A 24,263-nucleotide genomic window follows, 5' to 3' on the forward strand; every position below is an offset into this window, starting at 1 on the left:
TTCTATATACGATGTAGTTGAACATCAAACAAGGAGAACACAAAGGATGTTTTCTAAATGTTTCTGTCTTTGTTTCTCTCCACCTATTAAAGCCTCTTCAAAACAACAAAAGCCCTCCCTAGCAGCAGTGTGTCTATGAGAAGGATTATAACGTGAACTGTAGGTTTCCCAGGTTTTTGTAGAGAGGCGAAGTCCCTCCCTTTCCGGGGGACTTCCATGGGACCTTATTCGGAAAAGTTATGTATTGAAGTCAATGGGGAGAGAAAGATTATCTTTCGATCCCGTTTGAATTGTGCCACGAATTACACATATGATGTTTGTCAATTTAAAAGATAATTTTGCAAGTCAAAAAAATAAAAATGTGTCGTAAAACTGTGAAGTAATACTTTTTTTTGTGTGAAACCGCTCAATGAACTACATCTCCCGTCTCGCACCACACACCAAGACGGCCGTCACGTTGGCACATTTCACTTCTTTCTTTCAGAATGAGGCGGAAAGTATTAAAAGAGGTGAAAATCACTCCAAGTCTGGGCATGTTGAGAGCTGTACATACACACAAGGGGAGTTAGTCGGTTCCTAAGAGCCAGCATGCGGGACCGGGATTCTGGGATTTGTAGTCTTTCTAGTTGCGTATTTTTCATAGTCTTATATTTCAACAGTTTTACGACAAACTGTGACTTTTTTGACATGGAAATTATTTTTTAAATTGACAAACATCATATGTGTAATTCGTGGCACAATTCAAACGGGATCGAGAGATAATCTTTCTCTCTCCATTGACTTCAATACATAATTTTTCCGAAATAAGGTCCCATGGGTCGGAAGTAGATGGTCGGGACTTCGCCTCTCTATTCATTTGTGAAGATATTCAAATGCCCAGACATCTTTAGTCAAACAAAGACAGGCCTGGACATTATGAGATCAGACGATACGCTTCCTGGGTATAAATCTGACACCTGATCTTTTTCCTGCCTTGTTTTTAATAACAAAGTGTCTGCCTGGCCGGCGCAACATAAGAGATCCAGCCAAGCATCTTTCCCCCGATGTCTGGAGTAAATGTGTTGGAACAATAGACTCTTATGAAATGTACACCTTTTATTTAGAGAGATAACAAAAAAAGAGTCAATGATCCTTAACTAGTCCGTTTTGTTTTGTATTATATCCTCTTACGCACTCACGTCATTCCAGAGTCACACATTGCAGGTTTTAAAGCTATTTAACATATGGCTTTTTATTATTCTGACTTTACGTTAATGTCTGTTTGTATTCAGATGAAGAGCTGCGAGTACCTGCTGTGTGAGAGGGAGCGATATCACAGCTACAGCGTTTCCGCCAGGGGGGGGGGGCTTGCCGTCATTTGACTTATTCAGCTCGGGACGCCCTGAACTCGAGCCGAGGGCGTAAAAAAATATTAATAATTCGAGAGAAGATCAAGAGTTTTTATCGCTTGAAATGACGAAAGGGAAAAAGGACATCGCTCTGTTGGAGGGGCAAAGGAGTCTGGTGGGATTCTTTTCGGAGTATTGAAGATCGTTTCCCCGACATCGGCGGTGCCTGCCACAGGACAACACAGAACGTGCGCGATTTGGACGCGATGAGCGGGGAGGGTGCTAGTGGAGCATGCGCGTGAACTGCGAGCGCCGGAGCGAAACTGAGGCTCCGTGGTAAACTGTGGTAACATGAAGAGCCGTTTGAGAGCCGAGGAGCCGAGCCAAATGATCCGGCTCACTAAAAAGAGCCGGAATTCTCATTACTAACGTAAAGAGATAGTATCTGTGGGGGGAAACTTCTGTGTAGCAATTGCAGTGGGAGTCACCGACTCAGGAATGAGACACAGGGTAGAGTTGGAGCTTTGATGTCAAACACTGATGGGTTTATTAGGAGCTTCGGCCGGAGAATTCACAAAACAAGTCAAGAGCCAGAGGTTCTGACTTCATGGTAGAGTTGCCACGTCAATTCTGAAGAACTCTCCCCCAGACCCGTGTATTTAGCTAGTTCAGAGAGAATAATCAACATTGTGCATAACAACATAGAACCATAACACCTCTATCAGCTGACGCCAACAGGCAGGAACAGGGAGGCAAAACACTGATAGCACAGCAGCCAAGGTTGCAGGTGTGTGTGCTCAGTCAGGACAGTTTGAACTGATAAACTGGGTCAAAGTTATGGGCCTTGGAAAATAATTCCCCAACAGTATCTATAAGGGACGGCTCAATTCAAAATTCAAGTCACGTGACACAACGTGACGTCACACCCCGCCCCCCCCCCCCCGCTCTCGGGGTGGACGCCCTCTCAGCCCTGGTCTGGCGGAAACACTGCACAGCTAGAATAAAAATTGGTGAGCTGAAAGTTAAAGGAAAGCAAAAGAAACAAGTGTTTTCTCTTCTGGTCAGACACTATATTCAGACTTTAACTTTATTCCTTTTCCCATTCTCAGGTGCTTTATGTAAAGCTGAATATTCATTGACGCAGTTGGCGTGGATGTCAAAGGTAGATAGTTGTGTTATTATTGGTGTTCTTTTTATTTTGAACTCTTCTGCTGCGACAAAGGGTGCTTAGGGATTCGTATGCCATGAGAATAATCACCTGTAACAAAATAAAATAATCTCAATGTTTTGTAGTTTAAAAAACTGAAGCGCAGAAATTAAACGCACGAAAAGTGTAACAGTGATCATGATTAATGCAAGGAAGTCATCTGTTTCTTTAACTGTACTTAACATTAATCTGACATGTGATAAGGTCTGCCATACTGAGGGGAATGTCTGAAAGGTTGTTTATGTTTACCTTTCCTTTCGGGATCCTGCCGACCACCTCCTTCCCGCTGGCCATCAGCGCTCCCATCACCACGGAGTACGCCACCACACTGAGGAGAGGAACATCAGAGAAACACTCTTACACACTAGCATCATAAACTGAACTGCTCTGTAGCACGCTAAAAGTAAGAAAAGTTTACTCAAAAGTTTCCAAAATCTATCTTAAAGGGGACCTATCATGCAAAATGCACTTTTGTACGTCTTTTATACATGAATATGTGTCGCCGGTATTCCAGGGAACTCACCAAGTGTCAGAAAACACAACCCTCTCTATTTTCCTCCATACCCAAATCTCTAAAAAAGGGGCTGCAACGGATCTGATAAAAACTGATCCAGATTTGAACACTGTCCTGACGTCAGGACAGTGGCGCTACGGCTATTGGGCCAACTCCACCAATCAGGAGGAGACAGCCACGGCCATTGCCGTTCGAAAGCGCTGGAGACGCTGTAGTACATATGCCAGGCCTCTAGATGGTGCTGTTCTCACAGAATCTGCCCTTGCAAAAAGTGCAAATTGAGCGAAATGAGGCATGGCTAAAATGCATGATCGGTTTGGTATTTTGAAAAGAAAAAAGTATAAATATGCCTTATATAGGTATGGTCCTACACTATATTATTCAAATATAGCATGATAGGTCCACTTTAAAGTAAGGAAACACTTTTAAAGTTAACTGTAAACAGGGATCCCACTCAAAAAGCAAGCTAAAATGACAGTTACGCATCCCACACACGGTTCCGTTGCGTGCTTCAACGAAGACGCTTCCCATTCACTTTGAATGGGGTGACGTCACGCTTTGCCGAACTGCATTGTGGTTCCGTTGCTTCGCTTTGCCTCCGTTGCTCGCTTCAAAAGTTGAGAAAAGTTCAACTTTTCAAGCGTCGACGGAAGCGCTAGCCAATCAAATCATATGCCAGTACAAGCGCTAGCCAATCAAATCATATGCCAGTACAAGCGCTAGCCAATCAAACCGTGTGCTTGTGTGTCCAGGGCGGGAGATTAATGTGATTGGTTGTTGGTCGTGAGCCAGATACGCCCACCGGCAAGCTTCAACGCAACGGAACCGTGTGGACGAGGCGCTAGTTGCACAATAGTTGAACCTTTTGAACATCTTAAGACTGCAGGCTGTTTCCATGTTGAATTACCTGGATCCTCTGGAGAGGGGCATGAGATTGCAGAAGTAATAAACCAGGGAGAGGATCAGGTTACACACAGCATCTGCATCCTGGAGGACAGACAGACGACCGTTTAGTCACGAACTGACGGGGCAAGAATTTACAGACACATCCTTCAATTTAAAACTGCCTTCACTATGAACTGTCTTTATTTTCAGTTAAACAACAAAGGGTGAAAGAGACAAAAAACTAAACAAAAGAGGGCATTCATATTGTTCCAGGTATCTGTTTCAGCTGTTACAATAAGGACATTGTCCACACAGCTGTCAGTCTGGATCAAGTAACTAGAAGCTGAACAATGAGGAATTGAGCCTAAGTTGAACTGACTGACTTTTAATCAAGTCAAAATGTGTCTTGTGTCCGATAGTTTTTTCTCAAGTCTGAAAATCCTCCACAACAACCAGCTGCTGAACACATTCAACTACAATCCTGTAAATTGATCTGTGATATTCTCTAGACGATGAATTAAATTCCCTCACTAGTTTTGCCGTCTAGAGATCTGATCTGTATTCTGCTTTTTGTAATGTATGGAAGACCAAAGTTAGGAAGCTCTGCCTTCAGGAAGAAGGTTCCTCAGCCTCTGCTCGCACACCTCCAGGCTGGGCAACAGCTTCCTCCACCAGGCGGTCAGGATGCTGAACTCTCTCCCCCTCTCTGACATCTCTCCCCTGAACTCTCCACCCTGCCTCCCACCCTGCCCCAAATGGTCCTGGACTTTCACACACACACACACACACACACACACACACACACACACACACACACACACACACACACACACACACACACACACACACACACACACACACACACACACACACACACACACACACACACACACACACACACACACACACACACACACACACACACACACACACACACACACACACACACACACACACACACACACACACACACACACACACACACACACACACACACACACACACACACACACACACACACACACACACACACACACACACACACACACACACACACACACACACACACACACACACACACACCACTGAAACTGTACTTTGAACACTTTAAATATATTATTAACATTTTGAACTGTATACCCCGGTTATCTAGGCCCTTTTTGTTTTGTTTTATGTATACATGTCACACTGTAGGACTGCGGGAAATGATATTTCGATATTTCTGGATGTATAACACATGTAGAATTTTTGACAATAAAGCTGACTTTGACTTTGACTGGTTGACAGCAGAGATGAATCTTACCCCGAGTTCAGTGGACAGCATTAAGGCCTTCCCTTTAGCGGTGAGGTCTTTGTAGATGGACTCGATCTCTGACTGGTACTGCTGCGTCCGCTCCTCTGTCGTCTGCGTCTCTACTGAGAACAACATGTTGCCCACCCTAAAACACAGAGAACAGTTCAAACATCTGAACAAGTAAATCAGTTCATCTCCTTCTGGCTTCATAGTTCCAACAAAGTGGAAACTGTCATTGTCATAGGTCGACACTTAAAATATACTTTGGAAACTGTCTTTCCCTCGTACCTGTCTCCAGTGATGGTGATGGTAAAACCGTCGTACTCTTTCCCAAGATCCTTCATGCTCGGCACCTTGGAGTTGACCGTGAAGCCATCTCTGGTTTTACTATTGAACTGCTTCAGGAAATAAAACACACACACAAACAACCATCCGGGTTTTCACTGCTGAACGAATACAAGGCATGTATTTGGTACAAGACAACGAAATAAAAACTCGATATTGTGAGTTCATTTCTTGAGACACTGAGACGGCAGTTGGTAAAACAATCTTCACTCATGGTCCCCTTTGTATTTCTAACTGAGCAATATGCTTATTAGGACCTTATGTTATATCATATTCAAAAACTGCAGTAACAATAACAGAGCCTCGAGTTGAGAGCAATATTTTTGAACTTTTGCATCCAACTTTATTCATGAACACATCTTCTGTTTACTTTCCTCTTAACTAATCATCCCGCTTTTCGTCCTTACCTTCATTATAGGAAGCAGATCTTCTACTTTATTCACATTTTCAAGAGCCTGCCGGACTTCTAAGAGTCCTCTGGGGTTGTACGCCCTGAGACACAAAACAGGAGAGAGTTGAATAAATATTCATTTATATTTCTGCATGAGAAAATTCATGCAAAAAAAAAAACATGGGGATGCTAGTCTTTCGTTGTTTTCTGATTAGTGATGTGTCGGTCGCGAACGAGCCGATTCTTTTGAACGGCTCTTTTGGTACGAACGAGGGGAACCGAGTCGTACTTGGTGAGAGCCGTTCTTTTTATCGTTCAATCGTTGGTCCGCACTCACTGCCTGCCAAAATCCACTCGCCTTTTAAAAAGCTTGGTTTTGTTCCCCAAAACGTATTCTGTGAAGACCCGCCCCTACTCTGATTGGTAGGTTTCAGCACGAGGAGTGAGATGGGGTGGGTTTTAAGGGAATACGCGAGAGAGAGAAGTCATAACAAGTGGTACAGGACAGATAGACCACGTGTTTTTCGGATTGGAAAATGAGCCAAACACGAAAACGCAGCAGCATTTGGATGCACTTCAACCAAAACCCATGCAGTGATAAAGCTCACCATTTGTAAAGGCAACATATCCTTTAAAGCAGCGTCATCAAATAATCTCCATTGCCACTTAAAAACACAGTATCTAATATTAAGAGTTGCATGAATTTCATTCAAGGCAAGGCAACTTTATTTACTTAACACATACAGAGGGTCAATTCAAAGTGGTGCATTCACTGACATGATGACATGGATATGGCGCCACCTTGTGTCATGTTTACAATGCAGATTATTGACATTAGGTCTGGCAATACAGTCAATCATTATCCTGGTGATTATTTCACAGATAAACCTAGTAACCCCGCCCCCGGCTCTTTTGAACGGCTCTTTGAAAGGAACGGAGCCATAAGATCCGGCTCCCTTCAAAGAGCCATAATTCCCATCACTAATTCTGATACAGTTTTTCAAAGAAAGCAAAGGATGGAAAAAAGGAAATAACTACAAATATATTGCAGCAACAGAGGCAGGACAGAATATTATGGTAACTGTTTGTGATAAATGTTTCAGTAATGGTGTAATTTACCGATGATACACCAGTATTCTGTCTTTGATGAAGTCGAGGATGTTGTCAAAGTACGCCAGGTATCTGATGTTGATAATCTGTCCCCTGAGGAAAGACAAGGACATCAAAATTCAACATACTGTCAAAAGATCTGCTTTGGTATGAAGAAGGGCTTTCTGTGAGTTTGTCAGAGTCAAGGCTACTGTGATTAAGAACTGAGCAAACAGTGTCGTATAACCATGAATTGCAATACAAGTGTTACCAATACAAAGCTGAGGAGACAAAGCAAGGCAATGTGGAAATTCAAGTCACTCCAGGGACTTATGGGAGCCTCTGTCTCCAGGGGGAAGCTGTTACCTGATGAGGTTGATGTGATTGTTGAATCCTCGACTGAGACTCCTGGCAGGCATCTGGTCCAACCACAGGACGGGCTGGTCTGGGTCTGCGATCCTACGAGCAGAGGAAAAGATGGTTAGCACTGTAGGTCAATCAACTGAGGACAAAAGACTCTCTGGGTAAATGTCATTTAACCTATAACCTGTAAAGACTGAGGGAGCGTGCATTTGTTTCATGTTTGTATTTAGTTTGCTTAAGTTGATGCTATAAGTAAACCATGACACACAAGGAATGGAAATATAAATGTTTTATTATTTAAGTATCCGTCTTTTCAGTCCTCTTAACCTTAAATAACTTTTTAAGACCACACAGATCTGGAGTCTAGAATGTACTATGCTACTTAACCCTTAGATGCATAAGTGGGTCTTTTTTGACCCGGTGAGGTGGTTTTCTTGAAGTATCTTTGTAATTACATTTTTTTATCATTTCATATTCCAGCTATTCCTCAAAAAACATGTTTTGGATATCATGTCATTCACATTTTAAGAAATTGTAGTTTCTGTATTTCTACCCCAAGCTTCCATAAGTGGGTCAAAAATGACCCGCATGCATTTCCTATGGGATCCTCTGGGAACCTTTGATTCTTATCGCCTGTTGCTGTCAGGAATATATTCACTGTAGACCACACAGACTACATCACAAGTGACACCTCTCAGGAAGATTATTTTACACAGCAAGATCTGATACCTGTCAGTATAATAATAATAATAATACATTATATTTGTATAGGGCTTTTCAAGGACTCAAAACCGCTTTACAATATAAGGGAAGGTTAGGGTGGGGGGTATAGGACTATCAAACTTGATCAACCGGCATGGATTGATGGGGGGTGGGCTTTGAGTAGACAAGAGGAGAAGAGATGAGTTTTGAAAAGGGACTGGAATACTGTGAGGGTCTCAGAATAGCAGAGATCTTTGCATCGATATGTTCAAAACGTTTTTTTTCTAAATGTAAAAGAAATGTCTAAAATTATAAATAGTGAAAAATTAAATATAAAATATTTCTAGTGTGAACCAAAATATAATACTAAATATTAAACAAGTGATTTTTTTCTTAACCAAAATGACAAAAATGGCATAAAAACACATATTATTCTAATACGGGTCCTTTTTGACCCACTTATGGACGAGTGTAGGGTCCAGTCACTCTAAGGGCATCTAAGGGTTAAGAGGGTAAATTGGTGGCTATGATATATAATCATCTGTCTTCTTATCCCTTTAATCCTGTGTGTTTTAGGATGAGCTCCAGGAGATGAATATGAATCCACAGTTGCTCCCGCGTTTAATTTCTCTTGGAATACAATACAGTTTTAGGTGTCTTAATCATTGTTTTCTCATCTAGTCAAAACACATTTACACCGTGTTAAGAGTAACCACTTTTTGACTCAATAACTGATGTCAACAGTCGATAAGTTAGACTGTGAATGGATGTAGTTCAACAGTGTTTATTTCAACACAGATGATCAGAATCAGTTCTCACCTCCTCCATTTGACAGCTATGTCGAACATGTCTCTCCACTGCATTTGCCTGGTTTTCCCGTTGACTCGGACTTTGGAGTTGCTCCACGTCCGATGCATGGCCTGCATCACCTCCAGAGTGGCTAAACCCATGGCTGAAACGGCACAAACATCATTATTCTACTGCCTTTGTTTATACTTCAAGTGTCTGTATGAACTGCAGCATTCATCAAGTGGTACCTCTGTGTATTCTCCTGTTAGGTAAGAAGCCAGGAGTGTCGTATTGCATGAGCGCCCCCAGGTGGTCGGCTGTGCAGATCAGCTTCTGGACTTCACTGCTGTAGCTCTCGAAGTTCTGAGGCAGCACGTCTCTGCAGAACACAAACACAAATCTTTTATGAGGTGTGCACTTTTATTGGTTTATTTCTGGACTGTACTGTGGCTACTGTTAAAGCTTCTGAAATGTTTATTTCTGCTGATTTCTGGCATAAGAAAATCTGTCTTAAGGACACTGGATCTTTTAAGCCTTATAGAAAAGATGGCAGGTGTTGCCTATGAACCATTATACACTGTTTGGATGGGCTCTGGGCTCTGGGCTCTGGGCTCTGGGCTCTGGGCTCTGGGCTCTGGGCTCTGGGCTCTGGGCTCTGGGCTCTGGGCTCTGGGCTCTGGGCTCTGGGCTCTGGGCTCTGGGCTCTGGGCTCTGGGCTCTGGGCTCTGGCTCTGGGCTCTGACTCTGGGCTCTGGGCTCTGGGCTCTGGGCTCTGGGCTCTGGGCTCTGGGCTCTGGGCTCTGGGCTCTGGGCTCTGGGCTCTGGGCTCTGGGCTCTGGGCTCTGGGCTCTGGGCTCTGGGCTCTGGGCTCTGGGCTCTGGGCTCTGGGCTCTGGGCTCTGGGCTCTGGGCTCTGGGCTCTGGGCTCTGGGCTCTGGGCTCTGGGCTCTGGGCTCTGGGCTCTGGGCTCTGGGCTCTGGGCTCTGGGCTCGTGCATTTGCTACAAACTACAGCTCAAAACAATAGGAAGGTGATGGATCATGATTTCTGAAATTAAGTTATTCAGGGTATATGCAGGAATCCTGAAGTCAAATGTAAAACCTTTTAAGACCTTTTTTAAGACCCTTTCCATACATTTTAAGACCTCATCGCCACTTCGAGTTTTAACCGGTTACATTGGCGACACACTTTACCTCACATTTACTATATACAGTATTGATTGTCCTTCCTCCTTATCTTCCAACCATTTGGACGCAAACTTGCATTTCCCCACAACGATGTTGTTTAACAACCGGCGTAAACGGACCTTCGCGCGCTATCAAGCAGTGAGCGTGCGATGTCCTGTTCAGATGACGTCAAATCCAACGGGATGCCATAAATAAACTACACAGAATCACACTACACACCTACGCAATGATTACATTCAGGCACACTGTAGAATACAACCTCTTTGGACAATTTATATACTTATTGAAAACAAGCTACAAAATGTAATACCTTGGAAAATGCCGTTTAATACTTTTTAATAGCCTTCATTTTCGCTAAATTGATTTATCAACTTTGAATACTTTTAATACTTTTTAAGACCCCTATTATTACTCTTCCGTGCAGCACACTGTGTAATGAACTTTTACCAAATAAAACTAAGAAAATGTATAAAAGTTATCTGTTAATATGTTGGTTTGAAACCCCTTTGATTGCGCTACAAATGAAGTACCTTATTATATTACATTTTGCTAATATCTTAAACATTAACTGCAGTTTTTGTTTGATCTCAGAGCAATACTTGCAAGAAAAAGTAGAAAAAACTAAGTATAATATCAGCTGTATAGGACCGATCAAACCTACTTGATGTGTGGCTGCAGGCCGGGCTGTTCTTCATAATCTTCTATTAAAAACGGCAGGTTCTTGGCCCAGTGGTTCTTAAAGTTTCCCGGTAAGTCCTGGTCCACGTTGTACTCTGCTACCGGGATGTCGAGGTGGGAGTGCAGGTAGCGAGAGTACTCTGGTGGGGAAATAAATGCAAGATATCATTTAAAATGTACTGGTTTGTAGTTATAGTAAGTGTCTGCATATGGTTTCTTTTATAGGGATAAATAAAGGGAATGTGTGGACACTGACCTCTGAGGTATTTGACTTTGAGGTATTCAGAGCTGGCCTTCTGTCCCAGCAGAGGGTCGTTCAGCATGACTTTAGTCTGAGCTTTGATGCCCTCGTAGAACTGACCCATCGCCACGTGACTTAACCCCTTCATGTACTGACACACCTCGTTGTACGGCTCCAGCTGAAGACACCTCTACAGCAGAGAAATACAAAGGGAACAAACACAGAAGAACAATAAGAAGGGTTGGACTGAAAAAGATGGTTTGTGTTATTAACCAACCTAAGGTATACAGAAGTTCAATATGGATTTGTTTGGCTGCAAGGGGTCTCACATTTACAACAATATCAAAATATATAGTGACACGTTGACGTATTGAACTAGTGTGGTGTCATGGGAGCTGTTGTTTTCACCCTCATTGTTGTCATTGGAGTTATCCTCTCCGTTGTAAGCATTATTCCATTGTTCATCATTCAGGAGATGTTTACCAACAGCTGGATTAGGTGGTTATAACATACAATTAAGCATTTATGGGTTTTAAAATCTGTTTTTCTCTGTGCAACAGTGTGTGCAACAAATGGAGATGTGCCAACAAAATATGAGTACAAAAATCAATTTTAAAGTGGAATAATTACGTTTATGTTTTTAGGGTGGAAAATGTATGGAAACATTTGAAATAATTTAAACCAAATATATAACACAGCCGTTTTGAGACACTTTAATGTGACATTTTACATATTATAATTCTAAATCTGCAGTTTAACGAGTATAAGGCCCACAAAATGAATATAATAGCCATATAATTAACAGTGTAATCCCCCCCACATGAGCTTTTATGGGTTAAAAATCAGGGTTTCTTGGACTCTGTGCAACAGTCTGTGCAACAAATGACCAAAAAAGCATTGAAAGAAATATGGCTAAAAACTCAACATTAAAGTGAAATGATGACGACTAAAGCAAACAGGGAACCGTTACCTCAATTACAATTACTATAACTTATTATTAATGTTTCCAGGCTGGAAAATGTATGGAAACATTTGGTAGTAAAAAACTAAACCAAATGTAAAACATATATTTTATTTTTAAATAATAGTTGTACCTATGTGTTCACTGTTGTATGGGGCTTTATATTGTTGCATCGACTCAGTTGTCTTGTGTGTTATCTGTCGAGAGAAACCATTCTTTATTTTTATTATCATACATTTGACCTCCTTGTGTCGATCAACCTGATAACATGTTATATTTTTTACCTGTAAAGTTCTTAACAAATAATCTGAGGGGAATTTCTTGTCGTTTGTTTTTAACTTGTGATGTGTCATTTTGTAAAGCACTTTGAGCGTCATGTGTTGTATGAAAAGTGCTATATAAATAAAGCTTTATTATTATTATTATTATAACACAGGTTTAGTCGTTTTTGGAAATGTTTTACATATTATAGCTTAAAACTGCAGTATAAACGACGCAACTTCTGGTCCAGGCTCTCGTCATCTCACGCCTAGACTACTGCAACTCCCTCCTGGCTGGTCTACCTGCATGTGCCATCCGACCTCTGCAGCTCATCCAGAATGCAGCGGCTCGTCTGGTCTTCAACCTTCCTAAATTCTCCCACACCACACCGCTCCTCCGCTCCCTTCACTGGCTTCCAGTAACTGCTAGAATCCACTTCAAGACACCGCTGCTTGCGTACCATGCTGTGAATGGATCTGGCCCTTCCTACATCCAGGACATGGTTAAACCATACACCCCAGCACGTGCACTCCGCTCTGCATCGGCCAAACGGCTCGCTGCACCCGCACTGCGACGGGGACCCAAGTTCCCATCAGCAAAAACACGTGGGTTTGCTATCCTGGCTCCAAAATGGTGGAATGAGCTTCCCATTGACATCAGGACAGCAGAAAGCTTACACATCTTCCGGCGCAGACTGAAAACTCATCTCTTTCGACTCCACTTCGAGCGATAGAATGACTAACAAAGCACTTATATCCTAATAAAGGACTGGCTTATCTAAAGCTAGTTGAGTAGCACTTGAAATGTTCTGGCTCTATGAAACCTGATGTACTTATATGATTCTGTTTTCTTCTAGTTTGTATCTTCTTGGTCGAATGCACTTATTGTAAGTCGCTTTGGATAAAAGCATCAGCTAAATGCAATGTAATGTAAACGAATATTAGGCCCAACAAATAAATAGGATATGAAGCCTAGCTATATAATTCCACAGTGTATCCCCCCCCCCCCTCACCTTGAAGTTCCCGATGGCCTCCTGCAGCGAGCCGTGGTGGTACAGCATCATGCCTCGCAGCTGCAGAGACTGGATGTGGTTCTGGTTCAACATCAGGGCTTTCTGGAAGCTCTCCATCGCAGACTCAAAATCCCCCAGCTCTCTGCAAAGAGGAAGAAGAGAAACCAAGAGAGCAACATGCACATGCTGTTAGCGAAGCAGAGGGGAGAGGGGGGTAATCTCAACTCCTTCAATGCAAAAAAGGACATGTGTTATCGGGTATATAACGGTCTCTGTACCTGTAGGCCTGTCCAAGGCTCTTATAAGCATCTATGAAGTCAGCTTTTAACTTCAGCGCCTCTTTGAATGTCTCAATGGCTTCCTGATGAGAGAAAACAGAGTGACAACACAAGAGTTAACAGGAAATTACAAAAAGGGAACATGAGAATTGACCTAAAATGTTAAACTCAGCAGATGGTGCAGACCTTGTTTCAGATATAACCAGATAGGGATGGCACATTTTAGTTTACTGTACAGTCGTCACAGTGGAACTCGTAAACTGCCAACTCTGTTCATGCATAAAATAATGTTTTGTAAAGTGTAAATCAAATCAATTCCACGACGTAATCCTTGCAAGGAGTGATAGAAGTAGTACGATCTTATACCTAATTCAAAATACCAATACACAAATGTAAAAGTACTCCACCATAAGTAAAAGTGATGCATTTGAAATCCTCCTCAAGTAAAAGTACAGTTGTATTATTATCTTAATGTACTGAAAACACATTATGTAAGGGTCACAAGATAAATAAGATGGGTCTTGAGAATATTTATGGGAGAGGGAGACCAAGGAGAAACAAAGTTGTGCTTTTAAAATGTGTATGCTCCTTTGGACTTTTCTCAAATTTAGCATTTTTGTGAAAAAGTGGATCATTTTCCCTCTTTGAGTCTCTAACGGTACGTCCACACGGCAGCGTCGCGTTGAAGCTTGCCGGTGGGCGTGTCTGGCGTGCGACCAACAACCAATCACATTAATCTCCCACCCCGGACACACAAGCACGCGGTTTGATTGGCTAGCGCTTATACTGGCATATTATTTGATTGGCTGGCGCTTCCGTCGACGCTTGAAAAGTTGAACTTTTCTCAACTTTCGAAGCGAGCAACAGAGGCAAAGCGACGCGACGGAACCACAATGCAGTTCGGCAAAGCTTGACGTCACCCCATTCAAAGTGAATGGGAAGCGTGTCCGTTGAAGCACGCCACGCTGCCGTGTGGACGTACCTTTAAAGTTGTTTAAATGAAAAAATCTGAAACATTAAGTGGGGACATTTGCATTTTTTGATGTACAATTAAAAGAGTAATTGAAGCTTTATAGTAAATGTAATAAAAAGTGCCTCAAGTATAAGAAATGGAAATGTTCCAAGTCAAAAACAAAGACCCCTAAATTGTACTTTAGTATATAACATGAGTAAATGTAGTTATCTTCAACCATTGAGGGAAGGGGCCACTTATGGGTCAGCAGACAACCATTTCCCTTTCTCACAAAAAATAACTCAGTCACAGTCACTACTGATTAAAAGCATGTAGAGATGCAGAGTAGATAAGAGTTCAATCATTATACTACTCTTTAGAGAGTAACTGGTTCTGATAGTCAAATGTTCTCAGTATATTCACAGTGTGTTCTCAGTAGCTGCTGCACAGGGCTAACCCCAGGAAATTGGTTAGCCGAGGTGATAAGCACAACCAAAAACAAACCACACACTCATGTGACTGAATTAAACGGAGCAACTGAAGCAGCTTTGCAGAAAGTCCTGCAGCAGAAACCCTCAGATTAAACAGCTGCAGCTCGGCACTCCACTTCATCTGACATCTTTTAATCAAAGAGTGACAAACATTGAATGTGCTGTAATTGAGGTTTGACAGACTACAAAATAACAACAATAACAAGTGTGTACAAACATATTTTGAGATTGACAATAAAGTTGACTGACTTTGACTTGACGAGCAAGAGTTGGACAAATATGTTTAAGTTGTTTTATAAAATCCAAAATGAAGCAACTTACATTTGAAAAGTGAGATAAGAACTCTAGTGTGTCTACATACGGTTGTTAGGGACTTTTCAGGACATTTCCAGTGTGTGTCTTTAATGAGAATGGTACAAAAATAATGTATGTAAAGGGTTAGGACTGCTGAAGATGAGATGGGAAGTCAGCTATGTATCAGGCCTGCCCAGCCCTCAGGGAAACCCTGTCTGTTTATAACACCACACCTTTAAAGAACAACCTCCTATGTGTCGAATAACACCCTGAAGTGTCTTTGAGGTTTCTTATGACATTAACAGAGTCCACCACAAACAGACACAGGAAACTGGTGTGAAACACAGCTTTCTCTCAGATTCAGACGGCTGTATTGACCCCGAATGGTCAATTCAACCTACTGAGAGAGCTGCTCAAACTCTCTTTTGAGCTAAACTTCTAAAAATCAAGAAAACCTAAACTGAAAATGTCTCCCAAAGCAGTCTACTAGTTCTAATTTGCAGCTGCTCATAGGTGGTTTAGTGTATATATTGGATGGTAATTAAGTTTGCACATAAAATATGACACCATTAGCTTCAAAGCATGTCCTTGTTGATATTCTGTATACATCTCATTTAAAGTGTTTCCCTATATCAGGGGTGTCAAACTCAAGGCCCGGGGGCCAAATCCGGCCCGCGACCTAATTTTATGTGGCCCGCAAGAGCTTGCAAAGAATATAATATACAATACAATTGGTGTAATTGTTGAATATTTACTTTCAATTATTTGCCCTAGACTTCTGCTTTCAGACGTAGTTATTTAGGAAGATATTAACAGAACTGATAATAATCCAATGCAGGGCCAACAATGTAATATAATACATTATTTAATATATATTATATATTTACATATGTATATTTTATATATAATTAAAATTACAACCGGCCCTTTGAGTGCAACCATAATTCTGATGTGGCCCGGGATGAAATTGAGTTTGACACCCCTGCTCTATATTATTGATTGTAAACATATTATCAATAAGTCTTTTTGTTTTGATCAATTCCCACCATCAAATAAGTGTACTTTTTAAAAGATGTGGATTGGTTTAAAGCTTTTTATAATGCTCCTAAGCACCCACAAATGTTATATTCCTTTCAGTGAGAGGTCGCTAGCTAGAGCAGTGTACCTATTGTCACGTTAATCGTGCAGTTATTGACAGTAAAAGAAACAAATAACAAAAATGGGGTGCTGTTTTTGCCCTACTGTCCCTCTAAGTAAGGCATACAAATCTTAAACGTGATGTTTGTGCCGTGAACGCTATTTTTAAAGCCTGATTTTCAGTTTTTCTTGATAATCAGATCACACACACACACATAACCAAATACCCATATTTCTGCTGTGAAACCCCCTTACCTTGAGCATGCCTCTGTGGAAGAAGGTGAGGCCTTTGTACAGCATGGCGATGGGCTGATTCTTCTTCAGCTCTAAAGACTGCTGGAAGTCTTCCATAGCTGCCACATAGTCCTGGGGAGAGAGCACAGGATCAGCATGTGGACGAATGAGGACATGAATGTTCATAATGCACATACAGAACGGTTTACAGACAAATAACAGGCAACAGTAGTATATACAGAGTATCAACTTGGGCTTTAGGTAATACAAAAACAGGTAAGAAATACAAGATGGAGAGGGAGAGTAAACAGAGCGCCTGTCTGGTAAAACAAACTAAAAAGGCCACGAGCAAAGTTAAGAAATGATCTTGATACATGGCAGTTGTAAATAAGTGCTCACATATACTCGACTCGTACATATATTGAGTGCATAGCAGTAATACACCAATTAAGAGTGTGTCAGTCCGGGATAGTATCAAAGGTCATTTTATCAGTATATGCAAAAAATGGTCCCCATGTCTTCTTAAAACTAGCAGACGACCCTCTCATCTGATTGTGTCCATATTAACAAAGATATCTCTAATCTAGTCCTGATGGGCAGGTGAAGCTGGAGATTACATAACGTTTGATGATCACACCTCTGAGATGAAGAGCAGGGTTCCTCTGTGTCTGTAGAGGCGGGCGGAGGGCTGCAGCTGGATGGCTTTGGTGAGATCGCCCAGAGCCTCGCTGATTCGACCCAGAGGAGACAGGATCTACACAGGAAATCAGACAAAGCACACACTCAATAAAAACAGCATATGTATGGAAACCAATATGTGAGATCTGAGCTCTAAACACGTCCTTTTTTTTAATGTTTATTTGTATTTATTTCATTTACATATTATTTTTGGTTGGGTATTATATTATTTTATATTTAAATGTTTAACTAGCACCTGTTTCGGATTTCTAAGAATACCTGTCTGTACCGACTACCCAGGGAGAGGTCAGAGAATTTAAATGAATGTCTGTAAGTATAATTAGCCAAGACTTGGAAGGAAAGGGGTGATGTATGTATGTATGTGTATGTGAGCAATAACGTGTAGATTTGAGTGGACTGTAAATTGAAGCGGGTGTGACTTTTATGTACATCTCCATGTATGTTATATATTTGTGGAATAAATAAAAAGTTAAAAAAACAACATGTATTTTCATATCATTCTTGCAGAAATCCACTTTATTTGATTTGCCTATCCAACAAGGACTATGGCTTTCCCAACATGACTTCACTTCACCAGTTACTAGGCAGACAAATACACACACAATAATAATAATGGCAGGGTTTTTAGGAAGTGGTTCCTTTGTTTGATATGAAACTGCTTCCACTATTAGGAAAAGCTGGTTTTAAATTACAACTGAAAGAAATGTATGATAATCTTTTTTAATGCAAATCGCACTAGTCACGTTTAGGTGAGGAAGTTTATCACATTTGGCCATTTACAGTTCTTAGAGTTGTTCTAATGTGATTACTTCTTATGTTAAATACAAATACATGTAAGGACAACAAGACAGAAAGCAAGTAAAAACTATTTTTTTTTTTACATGTAGGATCTTGAAGAATATGTTTTAACAAACACTTCAAATTCTCATTAAATTCCTAACGGAGTCTTTTGGCTGCACAGTGTTGGTGAATTGTTCTGGTGCATTGTTCTTAATGAGTTACCATATTAAGGCGACACTAAATGACAAAGTGACTCTCTGTCGGTGTGAAGACAGGGTTGTGTAACTGCTTTTGTGTGACTTGCATGTCAGCTTGATTTCACCAGAGATGTTTTTCAAGTGGCTCACAAAGAGGAAACGGCCTCAGAGTGAAACCTAGCAGTATGATTCTTCAAAGTAAAAACTCACAGTTATTGCATGTCTGATTTGCCTGGGAAACAACTTCAATTTGTATGTAACAAATGTGTTTTTCCATATGATGTTTTCTGTTTTCTGTGCTTTTGTGCCCAGGATCAAATCAACACTGATAACGTCCCCATCTTTCAAAGTGTCAGCTACTTAAAAACAGGCTTTTTTCTTTTTAACATCTCACACACCATCTTCTGTTTTGTGTGCTTCCTAAAAAGTCTAAAAGTACAGTGAACATACTGTATGTGTTGCTTCTCACTGCACCAGAAAGGGACTGTGTGAATCACATGTCATCAAGGAGCCAGTTATGCTTCACTGACGCCCATCTAAACATACAATGATCAGGTGGTGATAAGTTATCAGGAGGATCAGATCAATGATATTACTTTTTGCAGAGAGCTGTAGTTTATGAGTGTTTTATGGAACTTCAAATCTCATTTAAAAGTCTCCTATTATACTGTTTTTCATCAATATATTATAGGTCTCAGATATATACAGAACATGTCTCTGATTGGCTGAAACACCAAACAGATCATTGCAGCATCCCATAATCCCCTCTGTTTCAGCCCTGTTTCAAAAGTGCTGATTCTCTGTCTGTTACTTTAGATGAAAATAAGGAGCCCCTCCCCACGCCCCTCTGAGAGAGATTTGGTTACAAAGAACTTAGGCCTAGGCTCCACGGGAACGAAAACGGGTTGAATCCGCATATTTCTCTTGCGTATAGCCCTTTAAGCTCGACGACGCCGTAACGGAAACGTAGAAACAGACCCTGCAAACGACAACGGGTCCAAAGGTGGATAGATCTGGGAACGGAGCGCTCTGGGGGGTCCAACGGGGCCGTGGGGTCGCCTATACGGTCATCCGTTTCTGATAATGATGACGCAATAGCCCCGCCTCTCCCCACCTCTGCTGCTCACCCCCACAAAAGTACACTGCACACTGAATGGGGGGGGGGGGGGGATTTACCTTGGTTGGTGATTGGCTAATGGTTACACAAGCCAAAACATCATTATGACATCATAAAGTGGCCAAAATCTGATCAGCTCATTTTCAGACAGGTTTTTATATAAATGGATCAGGACAAAAAGAGAGAGAATCTTTGTTCCTGAAACTTTCAGAGTCTCTTTCCACAGAGGGGACACATGTTGATGTAGAAGAGACATGAAGAAGAGGGGACACATGTTGATGTAGAAGAGACATGAAGAAGTAGATTTTGCATAATAGGTGACCTTTAAGAACAACACTTTTAAAAAGGAGTTTTAGAGACCAAACGATACTAAGGATTGACTCTTTGTGCACCGGGCCTCACCTCTGCTCGCTGCTCGTAGACCTCGGGCCAGTTAGGCTCCAGGGTGATGACTCTGTTGAGCTCGAACAACGCCAAGTCAGCATTCTTTATGTCCTGGCATGGAGAGGAAGGAGAGGCGGTTACATTTTGTTGACATAAACCTTTATATATAGTGAACAAAACCAGGAGCAGCGCCACAAACAACTAAGAAAGCTTAAAAACTGCTGTCCAATGTTTTTACTGGAGGGCACTCTCTCCTAGCCACAGATTTAATTTGTATTCATTGAATGACACACCGAGTCATCCTCCACATACCTGAGAGTGCTGCAGTCATCATGATGCAAAAAGAAAACCTACAGACAACAACGCCTTCTCTTAATATATATCAACTACGGTTATTTTTGTATCCGCAGACTCCCAATTTATTGCAAATAAAGGAACTCCATGTATAAAGAAAACAGCAAAGGAACTATCTAACTTGTTCTGTAGGTATGAGTCATCTGCTGTGAGTAATCTGAAGACCTCGCTGACAGCTACAACGCAGTATTATATGTGTTTCTCATAAATAATCAAACACGTTTTTCCATCCATATCATTGAGGATATAATCACTTCATATCCTAATGAGGCCAAAAATGATAACTTTGATGCTTTCTGGGGGTTTTTAAAGGCTTTGTGTGCTTGTAAAATCGTATGCAAAGTGTTGATAAAATAAGTCAACTATATCTCTGTTGCACATTTCAAAGCCAGGTTGCATTACATGTGCACAGAAAGTTCAGATCACTAAAATACAAGAATCATTTTGGGGATTTCCCAAACACAGAGAAGTTGAAGACAATACAACAACATAGAACATTGTTTAAAAAAAAACTGTCATCAACCACTCACCTGTAAGCTTTTCTTCCCGTAAGCTATCCCCCTCCCATAGATGGCACTGACCAACTCCGGGTCACCCTTATATCAAAGAGTCAAAAACATATTGTCAAATGCATCAGAGAGAAAGGGAGTTGTACTCTAGGTTTGAAAGGATTTAAAGGGGTTGACAAAATAGCAAAAGTGCGGCAAAATGAAAACACACCTGTAATAAGAGTGAGAAGTGTTTGATGGCTTCATCATAAAGACCGTTGCCTATCAGAACGTAGCCTATAGCTGCAATGACAGAACGAAGGATGATGAATAACCAGGAGAACATGGCGAAAGATATGTTTTGTATTTAGAACATCAAGCAAACTTACCAAGTTCTTCGTTTGTGTTGTGGTTATCTACGGGGAAGGGGATTTTTTTCTGTTCTATAAACAACTTGGCTTGGTTCTGTGAGAGGTGGAGACAAGAACAAAAAACATGTAGGGGTTAAAAACAAAAAAAAAAAAAGAGACATTTATCAAGACGGCACGCTAAACTAAAAAAAGGAAAAAAATGGTAGCTTCCTGTGTGAAGCCAACGACACATCAACTAAATGTGGAAGAAACTCAGATTAACAAGATGGTTATCAGAGGGGGCTATATCTAAAAACATGCTTCCTGTTCCTTTGAATTCTTTAGAAACAAGTAGTGAGACTTTTCTACAGAAAAACTTTAAATTAAAACCTTTGTCAAGAACATTTAGGTGACTTAAAAGAGGTGTCAACAAGCATCTCTCAAGGCGAGCCAAGTTCGACTATAAAACACATTTTAAAGAAGGTTATTCAAAGTGTTTCACAAAAAAACATTAGAAGTGCAACAAGATCAAGGTTATTCTTAGAATTCAACCCCATTGCTAAGGACGTTGACTACAGCCGAGCAAAGTTCCTGTGTAGCAATACATATTCGGTGTATTGCTTAAAAAGGCTGTTTTGTCATTCTCCCTCTCACACAGTGCCACGTCGTATCACTGTGCGATCCCAAATGCAGAATGGCAGCATGACATACACACCATTACAGTATGCAAATGTGACAGCATGCAAATGTTGCTGTAGGCAGCATTTCGGGTTTTCAAAACAGCGGCAAGCAAACCGACAAGGCAAACATCATCGGATAAAGTCACAGTAGCAACATCATCAGAATGCGAACTCAGGCAGTGGCAGAAAGCCAGCAGGTTGTGTTTCTCCTATTTCTAACTTATAAGGCAGATATTTTCTTGATTGTTAAGGCGCCAACATTACAGGTTTTTCTCACTTTTGGGGATGAACACTAGCTCATGTATTTCCCCTCTAGAGGCAGGGTGCGGTCAATACATGTTGGCATCATTTGTTGGGTGTGGTTAGAAGTGCAACAGATATAGTACTTTGGTATACATTACACGCAGCAAGGTTGTTTTTGTTTTCCCTCAGAATTAAAAGAGATGATGTCATTCATCTTGTGATCAAAGTGTAAAAGCATTACAAAAAATAATGCGTATCAAACTGAAACATGAGCATAGTGTAATAGTTCATTAATAAATAAGAGTATATCAATCAATAATATGCAGGTCAGGTTTCTTCCTTGATACAAAAATGAAAGACTGGGAGAGCTTGTAACAGAAATGTAGTACATAGTGCAGAGTTGTTGTGCTATTATAATAAAACAAAGCTGATTATGCTTGACTCAAAAACCTACATTTCTCTCCCTAAAGCAAACCGGTAAAGACAATTAATCAGATTGAGGTATGTGTGTGTGTGTGTGTGTGTGTGTGTGTGTGTGTGTGTGTGTGTGTGTGTGTGTGTGTGTGTGTGTGTGAGATCTCACCAGGATCTTCTCTGCGTTAAGGGAGAAGACTGACTCGCAGGGTGGGTTGCTTCCCTCCTCACAGTCTGGGTCTTCCAACTGTAAAATAGAGGACTCTGAAAAGAGAAATACTCTGAGCATTTATAAAGGGGTCAAGTTACATTTAAAACATCACATATTTCAAAGAGGAAGTGCCACAACAACTGCCAAGCAGACCTGACCCCAATTACAGTGGCACCGTCAGCAATGCAGTTTGAATTACTCCACAAAGCTCTTGAGAACGAAAGTAATGCACTTGATTATTAATTCTAATCATGTTTTTGGAAGATGTTGTCCTCTTTTAACTGCATAGTTTAAGCTTTAAAAAATATATATATTGATCATTCTTTAAACACACATGCAGTTATATTAAAATATTGGGAAGTTAAAGTTGCAATTGTGGTTTAAAAAGTGAATTATTACATTGATGTTTTAGTAAACTTCCTGCAAAACACGTGCCTTTTGCCCAATTAACTTTTGTGCATATTTGAGGTGTATATTTCATGGCCATCAATCCCTTTAAAGTGAACACTCTGAGTCACACTCTGAGTGTGTCTGAGTTATGTTATAAATGTGTGGTAAAAAATAAAATATTTAAAGCATTGAAAGGGATTATTTTTTTATGTTTCCAATGCATTATTACAAAAAGATAACCTAACTTTAATAATAATAATAAATAAACCAGGCATGCCGATTGGCGAGGCGGCAGGAAAAACGTTTAAAAATTCAAAATGCATGTTACATTTGAGTTTACGCTCTTTTAGTCCACTTCAATATTTCAGATTTGCATAATAATATCTCTTCAGCTCAGCACACACATGGGTTAAACCAGACAGCAGTAATCTCAGCATAATGTCAATTTGTACAACCAGTTCACCTTTATTTTACTCCCAGACTGTACAACCTGTCCCCTCTTTGTCAAATTATCCGATACATAACTGCACTACAACTCTACAGTATAATTTGCAGTTAAGTTTGCACTACCTGCACTATGCACACATGTACTATATGCACTTTGCAGTAAGTAAAACCGTAAAAGCTTTTTTTTTATTGAACTATATAGCTGGGGGCTATAGCAGAATCCACCACAAGCTTATTGCCTTCACAATTTTTTTTAATTAATGCTCTGATAAATATGAGATTTTTCTGTAGAGCAAGTCAACACCAAAATTATGTATTTTCTGAATGGAGTTTGGTGTTGACCTTTTAGGGTAAGCCAAAAACAATGCAGTTTGTGAATGAGTTTTTGGTTCTGTTCTGTACACATCCACATACCCTCACTCCTATGCTAATAATATGTCATTTATCACCATTTCAAATCCCATTTAACCTCTACGGTAGTAAGAGCCAGAGCTTATCTCAGTTATCTCACCGCTTGTTGTTATTAGCTCATCTGTTAGCTTACAAACGGTTACGCTACTTCCACAGTGACAGTTGAAACAGAGGGAGGACGTGGCAGAGTAACAGCCGAAAAAGGGAGACTTTATTACCGCAGTCAGCCGCGTACTCTTCCCACTCGGACAGCGAGCTGCATCCCTGCTTGTGGAGCTCATTGTTGAAGAGGGTGAGAGTGGAGAAATATTCAGAGGAGAGGATTTCTCGGCTCAGGTAGAGCAGAGAGAGCGCTGCTACCACAACAGCCCGGCTGGCAGGGGCCATGTTGTGCTACATGTGTGACGCGATGAGAGCGGAAGCTGCGGCAGTTGGTTCCGAAACATAGGGACACGCCCCCCTCACG

General features: G+C 41.0%; 1 protein-coding gene across 2 annotated transcripts in view; it reads right to left on the bottom strand.

The window, feature by feature from the left end:
- Positions 1-24,209, bottom strand: part of ttc13 (tetratricopeptide repeat domain 13) — a 28,859-nt gene extending 4,650 nt beyond the window's left edge. The window contains exons 1-21 of one of the 2 annotated variants that reach the window (XM_034135526.1): positions 24,016-24,209; positions 22,508-22,602; positions 21,041-21,116; positions 20,884-20,954; positions 20,694-20,759; positions 19,828-19,920; positions 17,270-17,386; positions 16,654-16,764; positions 13,525-13,607; positions 13,247-13,388; positions 11,028-11,202; positions 10,755-10,911; positions 9,156-9,286; positions 8,938-9,070; positions 7,420-7,512; positions 7,084-7,167; positions 5,981-6,065; positions 5,517-5,623; positions 5,238-5,373; positions 3,957-4,036; positions 2,785-2,863 (exon numbers count right to left, since the gene is read on the bottom strand). In XM_034135526.1, coding sequence (XP_033991417.1) covers positions 2,785-2,863; positions 3,957-4,036; positions 5,238-5,373; positions 5,517-5,623; positions 5,981-6,065; positions 7,084-7,167; positions 7,420-7,512; positions 8,938-9,070; positions 9,156-9,286; positions 10,755-10,911; positions 11,028-11,202; positions 13,247-13,388; positions 13,525-13,607; positions 16,654-16,764; positions 17,270-17,386; positions 19,828-19,920; positions 20,694-20,759; positions 20,884-20,954; positions 21,041-21,116; positions 22,508-22,602; positions 24,016-24,184 — 2,283 coding nt within the window. In that variant the 5' untranslated portion in view covers positions 24,185-24,209. Of the gene's footprint in view, positions 1-2,784; positions 2,864-3,956; positions 4,037-5,237; positions 5,374-5,516; positions 5,627-5,980; positions 6,066-7,083; positions 7,168-7,419; positions 7,513-8,937; positions 9,071-9,155; positions 9,287-10,754; positions 10,912-11,027; positions 11,203-13,246; positions 13,389-13,524; positions 13,608-16,653; positions 16,765-17,269; positions 17,387-19,827; positions 19,921-20,693; positions 20,760-20,883; positions 20,955-21,040; positions 21,117-22,507; positions 22,603-24,015 lie in introns of both variants that reach the window. The other variant, XM_034135525.1, reaches the window with a different exon arrangement.
- Between the last annotated feature and the right edge of the window lie 54 nt (positions 24,210-24,263).

Source organism: Trematomus bernacchii, unplaced genomic scaffold, assembly GCF_902827165.1.
Source record: "Trematomus bernacchii unplaced genomic scaffold, fTreBer1.1, whole genome shotgun sequence".
Classification (NCBI taxonomy): domain Eukaryota; kingdom Metazoa; phylum Chordata; class Actinopteri; order Perciformes; family Nototheniidae; genus Trematomus; species Trematomus bernacchii.